Below are 19,421 nucleotides of genomic sequence, written 5' to 3'. Positions count from 1 at the left end.
ATTTTTGGTCTCTGGGAGTGTCTGAAAATGAATTCAGGAGTTTTAACATTTGAGTATCAAAACAGATCCGTGAAAAATCTGCCAGATTTAGGCATGATCTAACTGTCCGTATCCTAATTTAACTGGTAGCTGGGCGGGGACACAGTGGAGGATCACCTACACTGAAGAATCTGTAATGATCTTACTCCTGAGATTACTTTGTGTGGCTCATATTGTCAGCCAAACGTCAGAACACAAAAATAACGTACGGATATCACCAGCTGCTCAAGTTCTAAGCGGTAACCGTGTAAGCAGTACAGCCGAAGCCAAGGTTGAGATAATATTCTTAGCATTACTAAACCCACAACAGTAAAATTAGTCTCTATATGGAGCAATGCATGCTTGTTATACTCACTGTGGAACCTAAGAGGTCAATTCTGTGCATTGTGTAAAAAAGCTGTTAGATCCTGTCTTCTCTGATCCTCCCCTTCTTCCACAGTCCCCAATCCATCTGCAGATAGCCTTGGAGACACTCTGCACATGCTCAATTTGGTGTGTATTGCTAGAGAGTTTTTTTTTTGTTCTGGGTGCATGTTATCAGAACAGTCCAAATAGAGGGTCAAGGGTCATGCAGCCTCATAGCACAGTCAAAGGCTTTTCCTCCAGCAAGCATGAACTAGTGCTGCCAGACACTGATAGAAGTCAAAAGACTTTTATATACTGCAGATGACAAAAAGGTATTAAGCAGTTTATATTTACTAAAATAATTGCATTTTCAGTAACACCAGATTCAAAAAGCATGGAGAATCCACTGTCTTATATTCACTCAATTGACCCTGTCCTCGGTCCGCCTTACCTGGCGATTTTGCAAAGAGCCAAACAAAGGCTTTTCTTCATCCTGCAGTAAATTCTCTGAAATAAAAAAAAAAAAAAAAAAAAAGAAGGAAGGTCTATTATAGATATAACTGTTGTAATATGTGACTGTGCAAATTGTAAGCATTTCGGTTTACGGATATCTGAAAATCAGCCTTACCAAGGCACTGAATTGTATATGCACACGTATTCCATGTCATCATAGGCAGACGTGGGTCAGTTTCATTTGGTGGAACATTCAGGCCTACTCGATACACAGTGGTGGCAAAATGGACCAGCATTTCTTTTGTGCTGGCAGAAAAATTTGGCCTAGTTTTTAAAAAATTACAGTAATTACTGGTTTCTTTTGCACATCAAAGGTAAATGCATAGCAGGTTTTATAAATAACCACTACGACTACTCAGAAATACATATTTAAACATTACGAAAACAAGATGTAACCATGCTAAACCTAAAACGTTACAGAAATCAAACAGGAAAAGGTAAGTCCTGTGGTTCCTAAAGAAGAGCGCCAACCGAACGTATTATGTAGCGGCACAGAAGTAAACAGAAGTATGCATGTGATTTTATGACACTAAGCAGTTCCGTATTAAAGGGATTGTAAACGCAAAATTTTCTCTTTTAATAACAAATATAATCTACTTACCTGTTCTATGCAATGGTTTTGCACAGAACAGCTTCGATCCTCCTCTTTGGTCCCTTGCCGGTACCCTTGGCCATTCTTCCCCGCCGAGTGCCCCCCATAGCAAGCAGTTTGTTACGGGGGCACTCGTGCAGGCTCTCTGTGTCCAATTTACACAGTGTGGCTCGGCTGTGCCCACCGCACGTGTTGGAAGAGGAGGGAGAGAACAGAGAAAACTGCTGCTCTCGTGCACATTTCAGGATCGAGATCAGCCTCGGGTAAGCATAAGTGAGGGCTGGGAGGTGCACTCAGGTTTTGTATCTTAATGCAGAGACTGCAATAAGGTAAAACAATATTCATCCTTTAGAAACGGGTAAAGTCCTCCTCTATGTCGTCTTGCAGAAGAATGCTCTATGGAGATCTATAAAAAGTTTCCTTGGACACAAAGGCTGGAAGAAGGCTTAAAACCATTGAGAGCTGATGTATGAAATTTACATTTCAATAAAATTATCTTGATATCCATGTTAACCAAACAGCTGTAATTTCTACATTCCAAATCTTAAACCAAATAACTTTGGTTGCAAACAAAAAATTTCCAGTTTAACATAATATTCATACATTGGCCCCAAAGTAACCTGCCTGCATAGATTTGGCTGGCACCATATTAACGTGTACTAAAATACAAATAAATGTGCATTACACCAAAACATTGTTTAAACTGTGTGTACTGCCAATCATTCTTCAAGTGCATAGCTGCCAATGCCTTCTGTGTGCCAAAAGCCACTTTGTTGTAGGAAATACCACGATTGTGGTTTTTCATGTGTTGCGGTGCACTGCCAGCCCATTTAAAATGAATGCATTTTCTTAATGCAGTGTGCCTCAAACCCTAAAAGCTTATGTTAATGCACACAAAAGTATAACGTGGGTCTCAAATAATTGAAAGAAGCAAAGCCACCATGCAAATAACTGGCCACACACCAAAGACATTCAACTCTAGGGTGGGTGGGAGTGAGCGATATGCTGTAATTGCAAAAAGCTTTGGCTGGAGTTGAACCTCTTCAGTGTGCGGCATGTTATTTGGTTGGTTGACTGGAGTAAAAGCAGACTCAGGTGCCTTTGCACCCCCAACTGCAGGGAGTTAGCTACAGGCTGGCCTGTGTACAGTGAAAGGGGCTGGGTTCATTAAAAGCAACAAAGCCATACATGCATGGCAATATATGTCTCACTTTGTCGCCTTTCGAATGGAGAATGTTTTTATGATGCATATCAGTGAATATTAACACAACTACCAATTCCAGTCAAAACAATACAAGGCCAGCTTTGGACACAGCTAAAATACAGTAAAACAATATGTCCGTTTGCATAAGAATTTCATTGACTGGGACTGACTGACTGATCTCAGAATGAGACTGACTTTCAGCATTGAATATGCAAGTTTGCACTGCAAAGGCCTACTGTTTTGGTCATTTCAAACAAGAGAAATAATTTGAAACCATCACAGAATCCTAAAACTAAAATTGTGAGCGTTTCTATAGCTGATAGTTGGGAGTCAACATCTAACCAACAAATGCCAGGTTAATTCAATGAATACTCACGGTGCTTGTACCCCAAAACTGAGGATGGAGCGAAACTCATGGCCTAGACCGTCCCCACTCTTCAGGAATTCAGGGGATATAGATTTATCTCCTATCAGAAAGTAAAAAAAAAAGTCAGCAATTTGACACTGTAAAAACCCCAAAAAATCTTGCGGTTTGCTCCTCACACAAAGTGGAAGTCCAAAACGAAAATCCCTGCATGTATAGCCATCAACATTCTAACACAAACCTCTCTAGCCCTGAAAAGAAAAGAAAAAAGGGAAAAGAAAAAAAGGGAAAAGAAAAAAAGGGAAAAGAAAAAAGGGAAAAGAAAAAAAGGGAAAAGAAAAAAGGGAAAAGAAAAAAGGGAAAAGAAAAAAGGGAAAAGAAAAAAGGGAAATCGGTATACATACATTTTCTACAGGCGATCTGACCCCACGCTAAGGTGTCAGCCGCGGCTTCACTGTGTAGGCGGGTGCAGGGGACACATCCATCAACCGAAGCCCCATAATAAAAGTCTATGGGTGACATCACTTCACAACTGTTGTTGGACGTGTACTCAGCAGAGCTTCTGCCGCAAGAGATCGGGTTGGATTGCCTGTAGAATACATATGTATACTGATTTTTTTTTCTTTTCAGGGCTAGAGAGCTTAGTGTTAGAATGTTGGTGGCTATAGATGCAGGGATTTTAGTTTTAGCTTGGACTTCAACCACTTACAGGAGAAGTATAGTCAAAGCTGGCTTGGCTGTACTTCTCTTATGGATCAAAGGAGTGCAATTCGTTTGGCACTCATGTGACCCGTTTTCAGCAGAGTGGACTAAAGTCTGCTTTCTGCTAAAATCACCAACATCAGTCAAGGCATGCATCATCCCTACAATGGAGTTCAGCCGCTGAGAGCCTGAGATGGCCGCTATGCCCCCTCCACTGCCCAGCACTACTAAAAGCGAGGGAGAAGAGCAGAGAGCTGTGACTGACAGTCTACAGCTCTCTGCTCACAGGGCTCTGAAAACCAAGCGAGCAGCGGTGTTTGACCGCTCGGTTCTCAGTATAGAGGCGCTGGGGTTAGATACAGCATCGGGCCCATGCTGCATCCACCTAGGCAAGTATACATGTGCAAAAAAAAATCCTTTACTTGTCTTTTAAGTTAGAATTATGGACGATCACTAGCTAATCTTAACACTGCTTCCACTCCCCTTCTAACACCTATATCATACTAAATAACCTGCAGAAGGATTTACTCACTTACCTATTCTCTGGGTGCTCCGTTTCAGTCCCTCTGTCAGCTAGCAGCAGTAAGGAGAGGACAGAGAGCAAACAATGCATGGCCCAAAGTAAGCCTATGGGTGATGTCATTGCTCAGGCATTCCAGCCATTGTTGGAGGGCTCTGTCCTTTCCGCTGTAGCTGGCTGGCATAGGGGCAATCAAGTGACTGGACTAAAAGGCCATGAAAATAGTAAGTAAACCTATCTTTCCACTACAGGTTAGTTAGTATAGGTGTCCGAAAGGAAGTGGGAGCAATTTCAAGACTAGTTCGTTTTAACATGGAATTTTACATTAAAGTATATGTAAAGCAAATCGAGGGACACAAAGAGCAGGACTTTAAAGGTGCCAAAATGAAGCACTCTTAAATCCACTGAAAAAGCCCTTCTGGCCAAAACATGTAGAGCAGACGTGGCTGTACTGTTGTATAAACTGCATGTTATTGTGATAACTTCTCATTTTTAAAATTTTTAGATTAAAAAAAAAAAAATTTAAATTATTTTTACATCACATGATCATGTTGTAAACTAATTTTGGGACCTTTAAAGTCCTGCTCTTTGTGTCCCTCAATTTGCTTATAGTTGGGATGTGGTGCCCATTACGGCCTTTCACTGCCCAAACCTTAAGTAAATGTATATGTAAAATCAAAACTTTTTTTCAATTTGTATGAAAGGGTTGAAATCCCTGCCTGTGTGTCTCTGCTCCATTGTACAGATTTCTCCACATTTTCTGTCCAAAAGAGCAACAGACATATCTATAAAGTGAAGGGAATTTCCCTCTTTGACAATTGTCACATCCCCATTGGAAGATTTACCCTCACCTCTTGAGACAGATAGAAAAAACAAAAAAAAAATCCCATAACCCTCGCTATATATCAACACACACACATACACACACTCACACTCACACTCTTCTATACTGAATGCACTAGAAAATTAAAGAACCAAGCATGTAAGTAAATAAAAACATTTACCTGTAAAATAGATTCCCAAGAGTTTTCCAGGACAGCTTCTCAAGAAAGAGCCCGCTCCCACCTAGTAAGGAAACACACGATCCACATTGCTATAAAAAGAACTCATCCCCTATAGTGCCTCTGTATTCTTAAATAACCGAAGGCCTGTACATTATTGTAATTAAAGCACAATAAAATGACAATCAAAACCAACAAGGCAACTGTAAAATACCATAAGAGAGGGAACTAACACTGTCCTGGAAGATTCCTGGAAATCTAGTTAAAAAGTAAAAATAACTGTTTTCCAAAGTCCTCTTCCAGGACAGCTTCACAAGAGAATAGGCTAGAAATATATTTTAGGGATCATTGCTTGCAGGACCTTTCTTCTGAAGGCCTGGACTTAACTGGAAAACAAGTCCAGGTGATAATGTCTAGCAAAAGTTTGGAAACTGGACCACCTGGCCGCTTTGCAGATTTGGGTTGGGGAGGCTCTGGCCCATTTGTCCCAAAATGTTGAATGTGCCTTAATCCCCGAAGGAGTGTGTAGCAAATTAATTCTGTATCCTTCAATAGCCATCTTCATCCATCTAGCGATAGTGTTTTTTTTTTGTGGCTTTAGCTCCTTTCTTCGGCCCTGAACAGAATATGTTGGATGACTTCTTCCATTCCTTTGTGCATTCTATATATGTAATGAGCCATCTTCTGGCTTTGATTTTGTTGAAATCTGCTTCTTTCTGGTTACTGGGATTACCGCAAAAATAAGGATGGGAATGCATCAATTCCATTCCTACTGTTTTAATTGCTTCCAACTTCAGATCCCCTTTTAGGTGTACTGCTGTAAGAGTGCAGGTTTCTTTCTGCCCAAAGAAGACACTGTTGTAGCTTCTATACTTCCTCTTTCAGCAAAAATATCCTTGTATTTGTTGAATCTATCATACAGTATGCCTCAAGTAGATCAAACTTTTTGTTGGGATAATGAATTTTTTTTCTCACGACTATCCATCCTAGGCCTGCAGATTTTGTAATGTCCAAGTTCTTCTTCAATATGGTTTCTGAATTCGCAAATATCAGTTTAAGTTGTCTAAATAGGGACTATTTTCCCTTCGGTCACAAGTCTTGAAGCACTTTTGTCAACTCTTGGTGAAACTGCAAGGGGCTGAGGATAAGCTGAAGGAAAGGGTGTTGAACTAGAAGCATGGGATCTCTGTTGGCTATTTTACTGCAAACCAGAGGAATTCCTAGAAAATTTCCCTTAAATGTCATGTGTAGGTATGCATCCTTCAGGTCTATATAGAGACCATGAAGGCTTCTGGAGAAAAGAATTCCCTCCAATAGATTGACTCCCTTCTGAGCATTTTGTACTTGACTAATTTGTCTATCTTCTTGAGGTTCAGGATCATTCTGAATTTTCCAGAGGGCTTTTTAAAAAAATGTGCAAACAGAAACTCATCATCCTTTCTTCCTCTGGGACAATGCTTCATACTTCTTTGTGATAGCATTTCCCGCAAAATTTATGTCAGTGCCTCTCTACCTTGGCCCTTGGGATATGAAGGTGCGAAAAATCCGGAGAGGGGTGGTAAGGAAATTATATTCTGTATCCACGTTTTAGAATATCCAGAATATACTGGTTTTGGGTGACCTTTTGCCACGGTGGAAAGAATGCACAGTCTTCCTCCCACTCGACTCCCCAAGTCACTGGAATTATGACTGGTCTTTGGGGTGAGCAGGGTTGAAAAGATAGACTTGCAGAAAGGAGAAGCGAGGTTATCTTTTATTTTTTCTCGACTCTTGCCTTCTTTCTTTAGCTGCTGTCTGGTGGGATTCCCCCCCCCCGCCCCTGTTTTTTTCAGCAACAGAAACCCCTCTTTCCTAGCTGCTGATCTTTCTAGGACAGGTACAAGTTCTGTTCCGAAAAGAGGATCTCCCTCTAATGTGCATGTTATGCACATGGTAGCCACGTGGCTTAAAATGCACTGTGTTGACTTCCCATGTGCATTTAAGGTAACTTTTTACTTTCCAATCCATAGGGTCTTTAAAAGTCACTCCATCTTCAAATTACAGATCAGTTTACCAGGAAACTTTGGACAGGGAGGCATCCAACCAAGGGCACTTCTCGCAAAGGCCAGGACCTTCTTCCTTAAAGGAGAACCTTCTTTTTAGGTTGTTTGGATTGAATACTTTTTGTCTCCCTTTCTTCTTTTAGTATGGTTTCTTTGAGTGTTGGATGGATTGGAAATGTACGCAGTTGTTTTTGCAAGCCTGTGCATAGTTGATTGTGTAGAACCCTAATCTTGTGTTCTTCCTCGAACCCCAAGGTATTGTGTATTGCTTTGAACAGCTCCTCCGATGTTCTAACTCCTCTTGTGACTCCAGCCACCCACATGCAACACCAGTGTTTGTAGCCACTCTGACTAGTGACTCTCCTCCCCCTGGAGGAGACACCTAGGACAGTCAAAGGGAGAGGAGCTCCCTCAAAATGCCCTGGTAATCACCACCAGTGTAACCCTGGTACAAGGACTCAGGAAACAAACTCCCCCAGATCCCTGCTCCAGTTAAGGGAGTACTGTGCTTTTGAGGCCTCTGCCCCCTAGCATAATGGTCTGATATTAAAAGATAAACCAAAATTTGTGATCCTGTCTGGCCAGGGGAAACACAAACCTGAGTGGATGAGTTATTTTTATAGCAACCTGGATCAAGTGTTTTCTAAGTGGGAGGGGCCTCTTTCGTTAAGCTGTTCTGAAAGATGACTTGAGAATGTCACAAAAAAAATAAAAAAAATAAACGCTTCTGCCAATCACTGAAATAATATTCAAATAAAAAAAAAAAAAAAATTATGTCTGTAAAATACTTTTCTGAGTGCCACAAAGTATAAGACCCTTTTCACATGAGGTGGATTATGCTCCAAACAGCAGGGGACCAGCTTACAGATATACTGCTGATCTGAGCAGAGTGGGTGGATAACACATCCGTGTCCACTCAGTTATAGCAGAGCGGACAAGGACAGAGCCTGCTCTGCTCTATATGGATGGAACCAAATAAGTGGACTCCCATGTCAGCTTACACCTGACTACCCTCTGATCTGCCTAGGGGGAGAGGACAGATCCTCTTCCATTATCTTTTAGCAGACTGGATCAGACTCGGAGGTAGGCGGGTGTAAATGGACACAAGTCTGTACCTAGGAATGCATGGACCTTCCAATCAGGAACTGACAGGCGGACCTGATCGGATTATGTGAAAGGGGTCTAGTAATTGTGGAACCCTCCTGTTATTGCTTATAACACCCTTCGGGCACAATCCCTCATTTATAAACAATGCTATAGGCACAGGGAAAGGACAAAATTATACGACTTTAAATGTACCACAAAATGGTCATTTACATCAGTAAAACGTTCAATCTTTATTGTACAGCTAACATAAGTAAAAATATCCATTTTTTGTGGGTCATGTATAAAGATACATTCAGTACATGAAATAAACTCCTGTGTGGCGCTGCAAATCAAAAAGAAATGAATTACATGTGCTAAATGCATCTCTCAACACGAGCCACTGAAAATTGGTCATTTTTAATTATGCTTTAATTGTACAATAAAGATAGTGAAAGTTTTATTGATGTAGATGATAGCTTTGTGGCACATTTAAAGTCCCATAACTTTCCTTCCCCAGTGCACTTTGGACCGGAGGAATTACATTATTTTTTTGTCCTTGAGGGACACAGCTACACAGTAAGCAACCTAGGTTTATACTGCAGCCTACAGGAGAAACCGCTACTAGACACCTAAAAAACAAAACTGGACACCAGCCCCTAGGGACTATAACCCCTCAGACACCAATCCTGTTCAATTGTACCAAGCAGTCTAAGGAAAGAAGGATGGCAAAGTAGAAAAGTAGAAGAGCGGGAACTGTGTCCCTCAACAGACTCTAAAAAAAATTATATGGGAGTATAAAAAAAATAAAAAAAAATTATCATGCATTGAGGGACACCGTTTCACAGTAAGCAACCTTGGGACGTCCAAACCGAGGGATGGGCACACCCACACACAGTCAAATTAGCCTAAAGCAAAACCGCCAAATTGGAATACATAAGGGACACCAAATGCATTAAAAGTGCTGCTTGTAGAAACTATCAACAAAACTGGCATTTGAAGAGGTAGACCCAAACTTTGTAAAACTTGGGAGAATGTACGTACAGGAACAGCAGGAAAGGTAATAGCCTTACAGACCCAAAATATAGAAGCCTGATGACAAAGATAGAGATACTCACTGCTCCATTTTAGGGAGCTTTATCAGGAAAAGGAGGCACTTTATCATGCAACTCATAGGTCTGCACAAGAACTTGTCGAATACACCTAGAACAGGGGTCTCAAACTGGTGGCCCTCCAGCTATTGTGAAACTACAAGTCCCATGAGGCATTGCAAGGCTGACAGTTACAGGCAGAGGCATGATGGGACTTGTAGTTTTGCAACAGCTGGAGGGCCACCAGTTTGAGACCCCTGACCTAGAAACTACAGATGGAAAAAAATTGCTTGCAACTCCAGGATGATGACTGGAAGCAACGATCCTTCCCGGGACCAACAACCATGTACAGGCCCAGAACTCCCAGAATGGCATCCATAGTTAGAGTCTTTCTATCTATACACACACACACACACACACACACACACACACACATTTGAGATAGGACAATAGGGCAGGGACTGATGTGAATGTAGCGTATGGGAAATGCAGTGAAAATGGTCACTGCTAAATAAAATACCTGTAATAAATTAGAGTAGAAAAAGGTTCCAATTCATGCAAAAAAATGCAGAAGGTAACACCCTTCCTTGTAATGCCCTGTACACACGGTCGGACATTCCGACAACAAAATCCATCAGATTTTTTTTGACAGGTGTTGGCTCAAACTTGTCTTGCATACACACGGTCACACAAAGTTGGTTAGAAATACCGAACGTCAAGAACGCGTGACCTGTAACACGTACGACGAGCCGAGAAAAATGAAGTTCAATAGCCAGTGCTGCTCTTCTGCTCGATTCCGAGCATGCATGGCACTTTGTGCGTCGGCATTGTCTATAGACGATCGGAACTTACGCAATTGGATTTTGTTGTGGGAAAATTTTAGATCCAGATCTCAAACTTTGTGCGTCGGAAATTCCAATGGAAAACGTCCAATGGACTTTGACAACATGCTCCGCACATTTTTCCTTCGGAAAGTCCGACCGTGTGTACATGGCATAAACTAAGGCTCCGTTCAAATTTTGGCGTTTGGGGGCAAAAATCACAGTAAAAAAAAAATGCACAAATACAATCGCAGGACGCCAGACACTCAAAAGAAGCTCGTATACTTCTTTTGGGCAACAGGCGTCTCGTGATTCTGTTTTGCGCAATTTTTACCCGGTGAATTGCAGGAAAATCTCACCATATTTGGGGTTCTATAGAAATTGACGGGGCAACTCACAGGCGTCCTGTGATTTGCCACTATTAGCGAAACTGGTCAGGACTGGTGTGAGAGGGGTTATAGTCTCCAGGAGCTGGCCTCCAGGTTTTTTTAATATGCCTAGTGTTCATTTCTCCTGTAGGCAGCAGTATAACCCTTATTGTGACGCTGTATCCCTCAATGGAAAAGAAGAATTAAAATATGTGCTCTGTGGAAAAACGCACTATTGTTTCACTTTAAATAAAACCCTGATTTTTCATCTGTTCTAAAAAGGAAGGAAATGTTGTATGAATTCAATTAATCTACATTGACTGAATAAAAGAACCTTTAAGGATTTTCAAATTGCATCCCGATATCCTGGTTGCCACAACATCCAGCCAGCATGAAAGTGATAACACTTGTCTCAGAGCTTCAGCATCAGCACTGCAGAGAAAATTATGAGGTAAATGTATATACGTTTTTGCAGCCATTTTAAAGAATTTCAAAATTATTATTACATATTTTGCAAGAGAAATGAATATCTACTATTATAAAAATGAACTATTAACTAAAATAGGACTTTTTGCATGGAGAATTGATTAGCTTTATCAAAGGCCAAGTTCACCTTTTTTTTTTTTAAAGAAAAAAAAAAAAAAAAAACACCCACATACATATGTCAGGAAGGGGGAAATTCTTACCGGGCTGAATTGGTTAACAGGAAAAAAAATAAAAATAAAAAAATAAAAAAAAGTCTTGACACAGCAGATGTAGAGAAGAAATCTATGCTCCTAGGACACTAGCACAAAACTGATGCTTGTTGGTAGTGGAAGGAGTTTTCCTGGGCTGGCCTACAGGTTGTTTGCTAGTGTCCAGTTCTTCTGTGGTGGTCAGTATAACCTAAATATTGAATCCTTCCTGTGCCCCTCAATAGATAAAGTAATTTATTTCTGTTTGCGTTGCTTTTAGGGAGTTCCCTTTATTTTTTGTATAAAAAAAAAAACCCTGTCAGCAACACAGAAAGTGAAGTTAAGTGAAAGCAAATCTCTAGCAGTCCCAAAAATTTAAGTAAAAATCACAATTCCTAATCCTTGCTCATTCCATCCAAAACTAAGAAAATGTTTTGGTTTAAAATTCATCTAAATTGGAGCCATGGCCCTATTCCCTGGGGGGGGGGGGGGGGGGGGGGGGGGGAAAATCACCACAGCACCCTTCATCCTTAATATTTATCCAGGACTGCCCACTGCAGGGAAGACAGAAGAAATAGCTGATCCAAAGCGTAATGTGGCCAGCCTGAGGACCTTGTGAAAGGTAAATCTGTAAAAAAATGCTAAATCCAGTTATTGTAGGTAATCCAGGGGGAAAGAGGCTGGTGGGCTAATCCCAGAATTTGGCTTGAGGGTTAAGAATTAGGGTTAAAACCAAGATTAGGCATTAGGGGGTTATGTCAATTTTAAGTTAATATTCAGGGTCAGATTAAGGAGAGTGAGGATGGGTATTAGGAAGTTAAAGTACATACAAACCCTAATCATGAACTTCTCTCATCTTCTCTTTTTGTCTGTTAAAATATCATTGAAAGGGTTTTGTAATATCGGTTTCAAAAAAGCAAAAATATTTGTTGATCCTGCCATAAATCCAATGCTGTACTGTGTCCAGTGCACTTTATACAATGTAATCAGCCCTACACTCTACAGCATGGAGATGAGAAAATGGGGTTGTGTTCTGCAGTTCTAACGCACTTCTTGTCCTAGGGTGATGGTGCTGCTTTACCACAGATACAGTACAGCAAATGGGTGTTTTCGCCCTAGAACAGGAAGTGTGTTACTGGAACGATCACCAAAAAAGGGTTACGTTTTATAGTTAGATGTAGGGTTAATTTAGTGTTTCACTTCCGTTTGGTGGTTTCGGTGTTGTGGAGGGAGATAGTTGAATGTAATAGGTAGCCTAAGGGTCAAGTTAAAGTGGTTGTAAAAGGGAGAATTTTTTTTTTTATCTTAATGCATTCTATGCATTAAGATAAAAAGCCTTCTGTGTGCAGCAGACCCCCTAATACTTATCTGAGCTCTCTCCGATCCAGCGATGTTGCACGAGAGACTCGGCTGTCTGGCACTCTCCCTCCTCATTGACTGAGACTGCAGCGAAGTGCCATTGGCTCCTGCTGCTGTCAAAGTCAGTGAGCAAATGAGGAGATAGAAGGGGCAGGGCCAGATCACAGCTCCATGTCTGAATGGATACACGGAGCTGGGGCTCGGCTGTGCCCATAGCAAGCTGCCTGCTGTGGAGGCACTCAACAGGAGGAAGAAGCCACTACACAGAGGCAGTATGTATAACTTTTTTTTTCTTGTTTCAAAATAACAAACAAGACTTTAATATCACTTTAAAAAGTTAAGGGTTCAGGAGGACACACTCTTTTTTGCACTTTTCAGCAATTAAATCCATGACAAGAGAAACCTGGTAGAGGAATCCATTTATAAAATATAAAACTACATACTTCAAAAACCTAAAAATGTGTCCACAAGGCTCACAATTACCTGTTAATTTGCTGTGCTACAATAGGGATGATAGGAATAACAGTGTTGCAGTGGCATTTGCACAAAGGACACAAGTACTCTCCGTTTCCCAAATCATAGATTAGATCCATATGAAGTCGTTGACGATTATTTGCTTGCATGGCTTCAAAAAACCTACACACAAAAGACATTAGGATAAACAAATGCCCATAAGAACTAAAAACTAAAATATCTTGGTAGCAATCATACATATTTGTGCAAACAAAAAAATGACATAAAGACTCGAATCTACAGCTGCAAGTAAAGTCTAAAGCCAAAAATAACGATTTGTACTGTAAAATCTTTTCTTGAATGAAAAACACAGGAATTTAAAGTCCATACACACTGGGCATAAAAACAAAACAAAAAAAAATACGAAAAAAAAAAAAAAAAAAAAAAAAAAGGGGGGCAAAAGGTTGGGACTTTGAATGAAGCACGTAGGGGTATACAAACTGGAAGCCAATAAAATATTTATAATGGTAATTGTAAACATATAATGTCAAATACAATTCATATAAATCAATATACATAGAACGAGGACATTAGCCCACATGATTGCAGACGACTGACATCAATAATACATATACTAAAAAATATCAGGTAGAACATGTAATACATGGAAACACGGAATACGATAGCTCCGTGGATGTATCCACTCTTCAGGAGAAAGCACGTGAATTACACGAATGATGTAAAATGATGGAAATATATTCTATAAAGGTCTGACCCTAGCCAAGGAAAAGGGGGTATAAAATAAAGAAGCTATATATAATTCCCCTCTCTAAAATATTTACAAGATATACCTGCATGGTAAGAGTATAGCACTAGAAACCAGAGATCCCAAAAAGGCATCAGCATCGGGAGTGGAGGTGGTGTGGAGGTGGTGTGGACTGTCCGTAACCCAGCAAGGAAGACATCCAGGGAGGGCAACTTCAAAGGTGGAAGTAATCACGGTGACCATCAAAAGATACTACAAGGTCTGGCAGGGATGTGAGAAGGCAGGGGCAGGTGCAGAAGAGCTCCGTGGATGCTCCTATGTGTGTGTGAGTCGGCAGGCTGCTGCTCTGTCATGAGCTAACATCGGGCTCTTTGCTGCATGTGCACCCCCCAACAAGAGCTGGGACTAGGACCACCTTACTAGTAAGTGCGGTTGTACGGGGGGGGGGGGGGCTGTGTGTGACTGTGTACATGTCTCTAAGTGTATACATGCCTGTGTGTGTGCACGCATGTCATATATATATACACACACACATGAAGGGGGCTGAGAGCGTACGGGTGTGGGGGGGGGGGCGCGCAGAGAGCGTAAGGGTGTGGGGGGGGGCGCGCAGAGAGCGTACGGGAGTGGGGGGGCGCGCAGAGAGCGTACGGGAGTGGGGGGGCGCGCAGAGAGCGTACGGGAGTGGGGGGGGGCGCGCAGAGAGCGTACGGGAGTGGGGGGGGGCGCGCAGAGAGCGTACGGGAGTGGGGGGGGCGCGCAGAGAGCGTACGGGAGTGGGGGGGGGCGCGCAGAGAGCGTACGGGAGTGGGGGGGGGCGCGCAGAGAGCGTACGGGAGTGGGGGGGGGCGCGCAGAGAGCGTACGGGAGTGGGGGGGGCGCGCAGAGAGCGTACGGGTGTGTGGAGGGGGGGGGGGGGCAGAGAACGTACAGGTGGGGGGGCAGGCTGGCAGAGAGCGTACAGGTGAGGGGGGTGGCTGGCAGAGAGCGTACAGGTGAGGGGGGTGGCTGGCAGAGAGCGTACAGGTGAGGGGGGTGGCTGGCAGAGAGCATACAGGTGAGGGGGGTGGCTGGCAGAGAGCGTACAGGTGAGGGGGGTGGCTGGCAGAGAGCGTACAGGTGAGGGGGGTGGCTGGCTGAGAGCGTACAGGTGAGGGGGGTGGCTGGCTGAGAGCGTACAGGTGAGGGGGGTGGCTGGCTGAGAGCGTACAGGTGAGGGGGGTGGCTGGCTGAGAGCGTACAGGTGAGGGGGGTGGCTGGCTGAGAGCGTACAGGTGAGGGGGGTGGCTGGCTGAGAGCGTACAGGTGAGGGGGGTGGCTGGCTGAGAGCGTACAGGTGAGGGGGGTGGCTGGCTGAGAGCGTACAGGTGAGGGGGGTGGCTGGCTGAGAGCGTACAGGTGAGGGGGGTGGCTGGCTGAGAGCGTACAGGTGAGGGGGGTGGCTGGCTGAGAGCGTACAGGTGAGGGGGTGGCTGGCTGAGAGCGTACAGGTGAGGGGGGTGGCTGGCTGAGAGCGTACAGGTGAGGGGGGTGGCTGGCTGAGAGCGTACAGGTGAGGGGGGTGGCTGGCTGAGAGCGTACAGGTGAGGGGGGTGGCACAATTTCTGATGGCTGCCCTGGGTGTACAACATGTCCTAAACCAAGCACACTATTTCTTTGTAGTATCTTTTGATGGTTCCAACACTTATGGTCAACCTTAATTACTTCCAACTTGCAAGTTGCCCTCCCTGGATGTCTTCCTTGCTGGGTTACGGATCGTCCACACCACCTCAGCTCTCGGTGCTGATGGCCTTTGGGGGATCTCTGGTTCCTATTGCTATACACTTACCATGAAGGTTTATCTTGTATGACTTGACCATTAAAACTTATTCTGTATAGGAAATAGGGGAATCATACCAGAAGACCTAAGAGTGCTAGATGAGATGTGCTAAGCTGTGTGGGGACTCAAAGTTTGGAGGTGAAAAACCAAGGAGAGGGCAATGAACAAATCCTGTTTGTGACCCACAAATGTAACCAAACTTTACCGCACTCTGAAAGATGGGGTGCATCTTTAAGCAAAGGAAGAATTATTGTCTGAAGAATTGTTAGGATTTTGACAAAGTGGAAGTGGAGAAATGGAAATGTTTAACAGTAAAGAGGTGGGAGAGTTAAGTCAGCCATAAATGGATCAAATCTTTGCTGGTTGAGCAGAGACCGGCCAAGATTTGACCCAAATATAGGCAGGCTGATTTTACCCAAGTCGATCCATCGGTTGACTTGGGTACACATCAGCATGTCGGATTTGTAGCATGCGATAATTGCTAGCGGCTACAGCCGCCAGCAGTCATCACTGTGTTCGTCCGGGAGCAATGGCTCCCAGCTTACTCCTGCCAGGAGAGCATATTTACAGGAGAAATTTCCCCATCAATACTGAGTTGATAGAAGAAACGGGCAATTTTCTTTCCTGCAAATCTTGGAAGGAAAATTGCATAATCTATAGCCGGCTTTAGTCTATTGCATAGGCTACCTTGCCTGAGGAAGATGGGTTCTCTTGCCACCAGTAGTATCCTAGATTAATCTAAAAAGATATCCTTCCGCAAAGACTTTGCAAAATAAGTGCTTCTTATAAAAGGATTCTGCAGTCCAACACCTTAATCTTGATGCCCATGCATAAAGTATCCACAGTTGAATTATGCAATAGCAAAACTGGGACACAGCCGAAATTAAAATGCGCAGCCATTTGTTCATGCGTACAATAAACAAGGGATCCACTGCAGCAGTGGAGACCTTTTTTTCTTAAGTTAATTTGGCCAGCAAGCCACGGTTTGACAAATTCCAATCACAAGCAGAATGCGGCATTTCCAAATTTTAAAGTAGTAACTGAAAAAAGGGAACACTTTGACTCTAGAGGTAGGACAACCAAGTACAGGGATAGAACATGGAGCAACAGTAGCATTAAAGAGAAAAACAGATTTTACAACTTGGGTGTAAAAGCAGCAGACCAAAATTGTTCAGTAGGATTCTCCCTTCAAAAAAAGACATCTGCATCCAACAACGAATACATTGGGAGATCCTGCCCGAACCACAGGAGGTCCGAGCATGTTATGGTCCTTTGGTTCGCTTGCTTACATAAAGCAGCCCCTGTTCTGTTTTCTCAAGATTAACCCAAGGTAATCTCTTAACTGTTCAAATGTGCTACAATACAAAGAAGGCGCGTAATAGGACTCCGGACAGTTACTGTGCCCTCTAAAAAATAGGATTTTTACAACAGCTTACCTGTAAAATCCTTTTCCTGGGGTATATCACGGGACACAGAGCCACAATAATTACTGTTATATGGCACCTTCAGGTGATAAACTTCCTGTCTAGAGTTTGCCAGTGTCCAATTTCCCATACGACCCCTCCCCTTACTGGGAGTACCTCAGTTTTGTAGCAAAGCAATACACGTGTAAGCAATGAGGGGAGGGACTTCTGTGTCCCGTGATGTACTCCAAGAGAAGGATTTTACAGCTAAGCTGTTATAAGAATCCTATTTTCTTTATCGTACATCACGGGACACAGATCCACAGTAATTACCGTATGCGATGTCCCAGAGCAATGCCACCTGAGGGGAGGGGACACAAACAAAAGTAGAGTGCAATCAGACCCGAGGAAGGCGATATCCTCATGCCTTCTTACATCCACCTGATAGAATCTGGTGAATGTATGAACTGAAGACCAAGTTGCGGCCTTGCAGATGTGAGCCATGGAGGCTTGGTGATGCACTGCCCACGAAACACTAACAGCCCTGGTGGAGTGCGCTTTGATTCGAAAAGATAGAACGTTCCTCTTCAAACCATAAGCTTGAATAATTACTTGCCGAATCCATTTGGCAATAGTGGATTTCGCCGTTGCCTGTCCTTTCCTAGGACCTTCAGGCAACACAAATAAAACATCTTTTTTGTGAACCTGAGCAGTCGCCCCTTCAAATAGATTTTGACTGCTCTCACTACACCCAAAGAATGTAATGACTTTTCTTCCTTAGCACAGGGTTCTGGAAAAAAAATGAAGGTAAAATAATATCCTGGTTTAGGTGAAAACCTGAAACCACCTTTGGCAGAAAGCTAGGATGATGCAATACTACTCTATCCTTGTGAATGATTAAAGAGGAAGTAAACTCTCCCACTCTGATGCTTCTTCTCATTTAGACCATTTTAATAATTGTCAATCTATAACCACTGTAATCCAGCCCAAATTGCAAATTACTTACGGTTTAAAGAAACTTTAAAAAAAAAAAAAAATCTTGTTTCCAGGGGTAAGGCAGCACCATATTAAGTATTGTTTTCTGAGTCCACAGAGTGTATTTCCACCCTTACATTGAGCACTTCCTGTACTGTTAACCAAGCCTCCTTCTCAATCCAACATTTCTATGGCAACCCTGCTTCCCTGCTCATAGCTGACTTGCTTTATTTCATAGTATTTACTTGTGCCGATTATCTACTGTTTGCCTATGTCAGTCTTATCAGCTTCAGACTTTTTCCCACTCCATGTGATGTCACATGGTCACATGGGGTGTAGGATGAAGCTCTGAGTGATTATGCAGTCTCATGGGATTTCAGTGTTGTGCTGTAGGAAGTCCTGATAATAGATAGACAAGCACACAGAGTGTGCCGTAAATCAGGGGAGATATGGGCATGCTCAGTGACATCATTCTAAAGAACAAAAAGGATTACAACAATACTATGCAAGTAAGGATATATCTACAAGCAGTGTTCATTAGGGGTTTTAATGCGGATTCACATGGGACAAAGTTGTGGGGGAGAGTTTACAACCACTTTAAATATGGCTCTTTACAAGAAAGAGCAGCCAACTCCGATACCCTTCTTGCAGAAGAAATGGTTACCAGAAAAAATAGCTTCCTTGTCAAAAGGAATAGGTTGTATCGGCTTAAAAACCTGTTTCTGTAACACCAATAGAACTAAAGTCAAGTCCCAAGGGTTCAGGTGTACTCTAACCGGTGGATTAAGCCATGTTACCCCCAGTATAATGCTTTGGCCCAAAGAATGCGAAGCAAGCGGACGTTGACAACAATATCGTTAAGGCCATGATAGTACTCAAGGCCAGTTTAATCTCTAACCTCATTTGCAGAAAGGCAAGGATTCTACCTATGACATACTTTCTAGGATGGCAACCCCTACATACACACCAGGAAACATATGTCTTCCAGACTCTATAATAAAATGACTCTGAAAGCTGGCTTCCTTGCATTAATCAAAGTAGATATCACTGAGCCTGAAAGCTTATGATTCTTAAGAATGTGGGTTTCAACAGCCAAACCATCATTTAGCATTTGTAAAGTAGGATGGAACACAGGTCCCTGTGATAGCAGGTCTGGACGTGGTGGTAGGTGCCATGGGGCATACCAAGATCTTCTGGACCACAAGAACTATCGACTTCTTTGCCCGCTTGATCCTGCAAAGAAGTCGAGGTAGCAGCAGAATACGAGGGAATGCATAAATCAGTGAGAAC

The 19,421-nt window shown here is 42.8% G+C and overlaps 1 protein-coding gene across 4 annotated transcripts in view; it reads right to left on the bottom strand.

Annotated features, from left to right (window-relative positions):
* UBR1 (ubiquitin protein ligase E3 component n-recognin 1) overlaps positions 1–19,421 on the bottom strand; it is a 251,758-nt gene that overhangs the window by 65,566 nt on the left and 166,771 nt on the right. For all 4 annotated transcript variants that reach the window (XM_077464559.1, XM_077464560.1, XM_077464558.1 and 1 more), the window contains exons 32-36: positions 13,202–13,354; positions 11,020–11,117; positions 3,070–3,160; positions 1,013–1,161; positions 836–891 (exon numbers count right to left, since the gene is read on the bottom strand). In XM_077464559.1, coding sequence (XP_077320685.1) covers positions 836–891; positions 1,013–1,161; positions 3,070–3,160; positions 11,020–11,117; positions 13,202–13,354 — 547 coding nt within the window. The remainder of the gene's footprint in view (positions 1–835; positions 892–1,012; positions 1,162–3,069; positions 3,161–11,019; positions 11,118–13,201; positions 13,355–19,421) is intronic.

The sequence above is a fragment of the Lithobates pipiens genome, unplaced genomic scaffold (genome assembly GCF_037356315.1).
Source record: "Lithobates pipiens isolate NorthernLeopardFrog02 unplaced genomic scaffold, aLitPip1_a1.2 Scaffold_30, whole genome shotgun sequence".
Classification (NCBI taxonomy): Eukaryota; Metazoa; Chordata; class Amphibia; order Anura; family Ranidae; genus Lithobates; species Lithobates pipiens.
The sequence above is the reverse complement of the archived record's forward strand: the minus strand, read 5'-3'. Positions and strand labels throughout refer to the sequence as shown.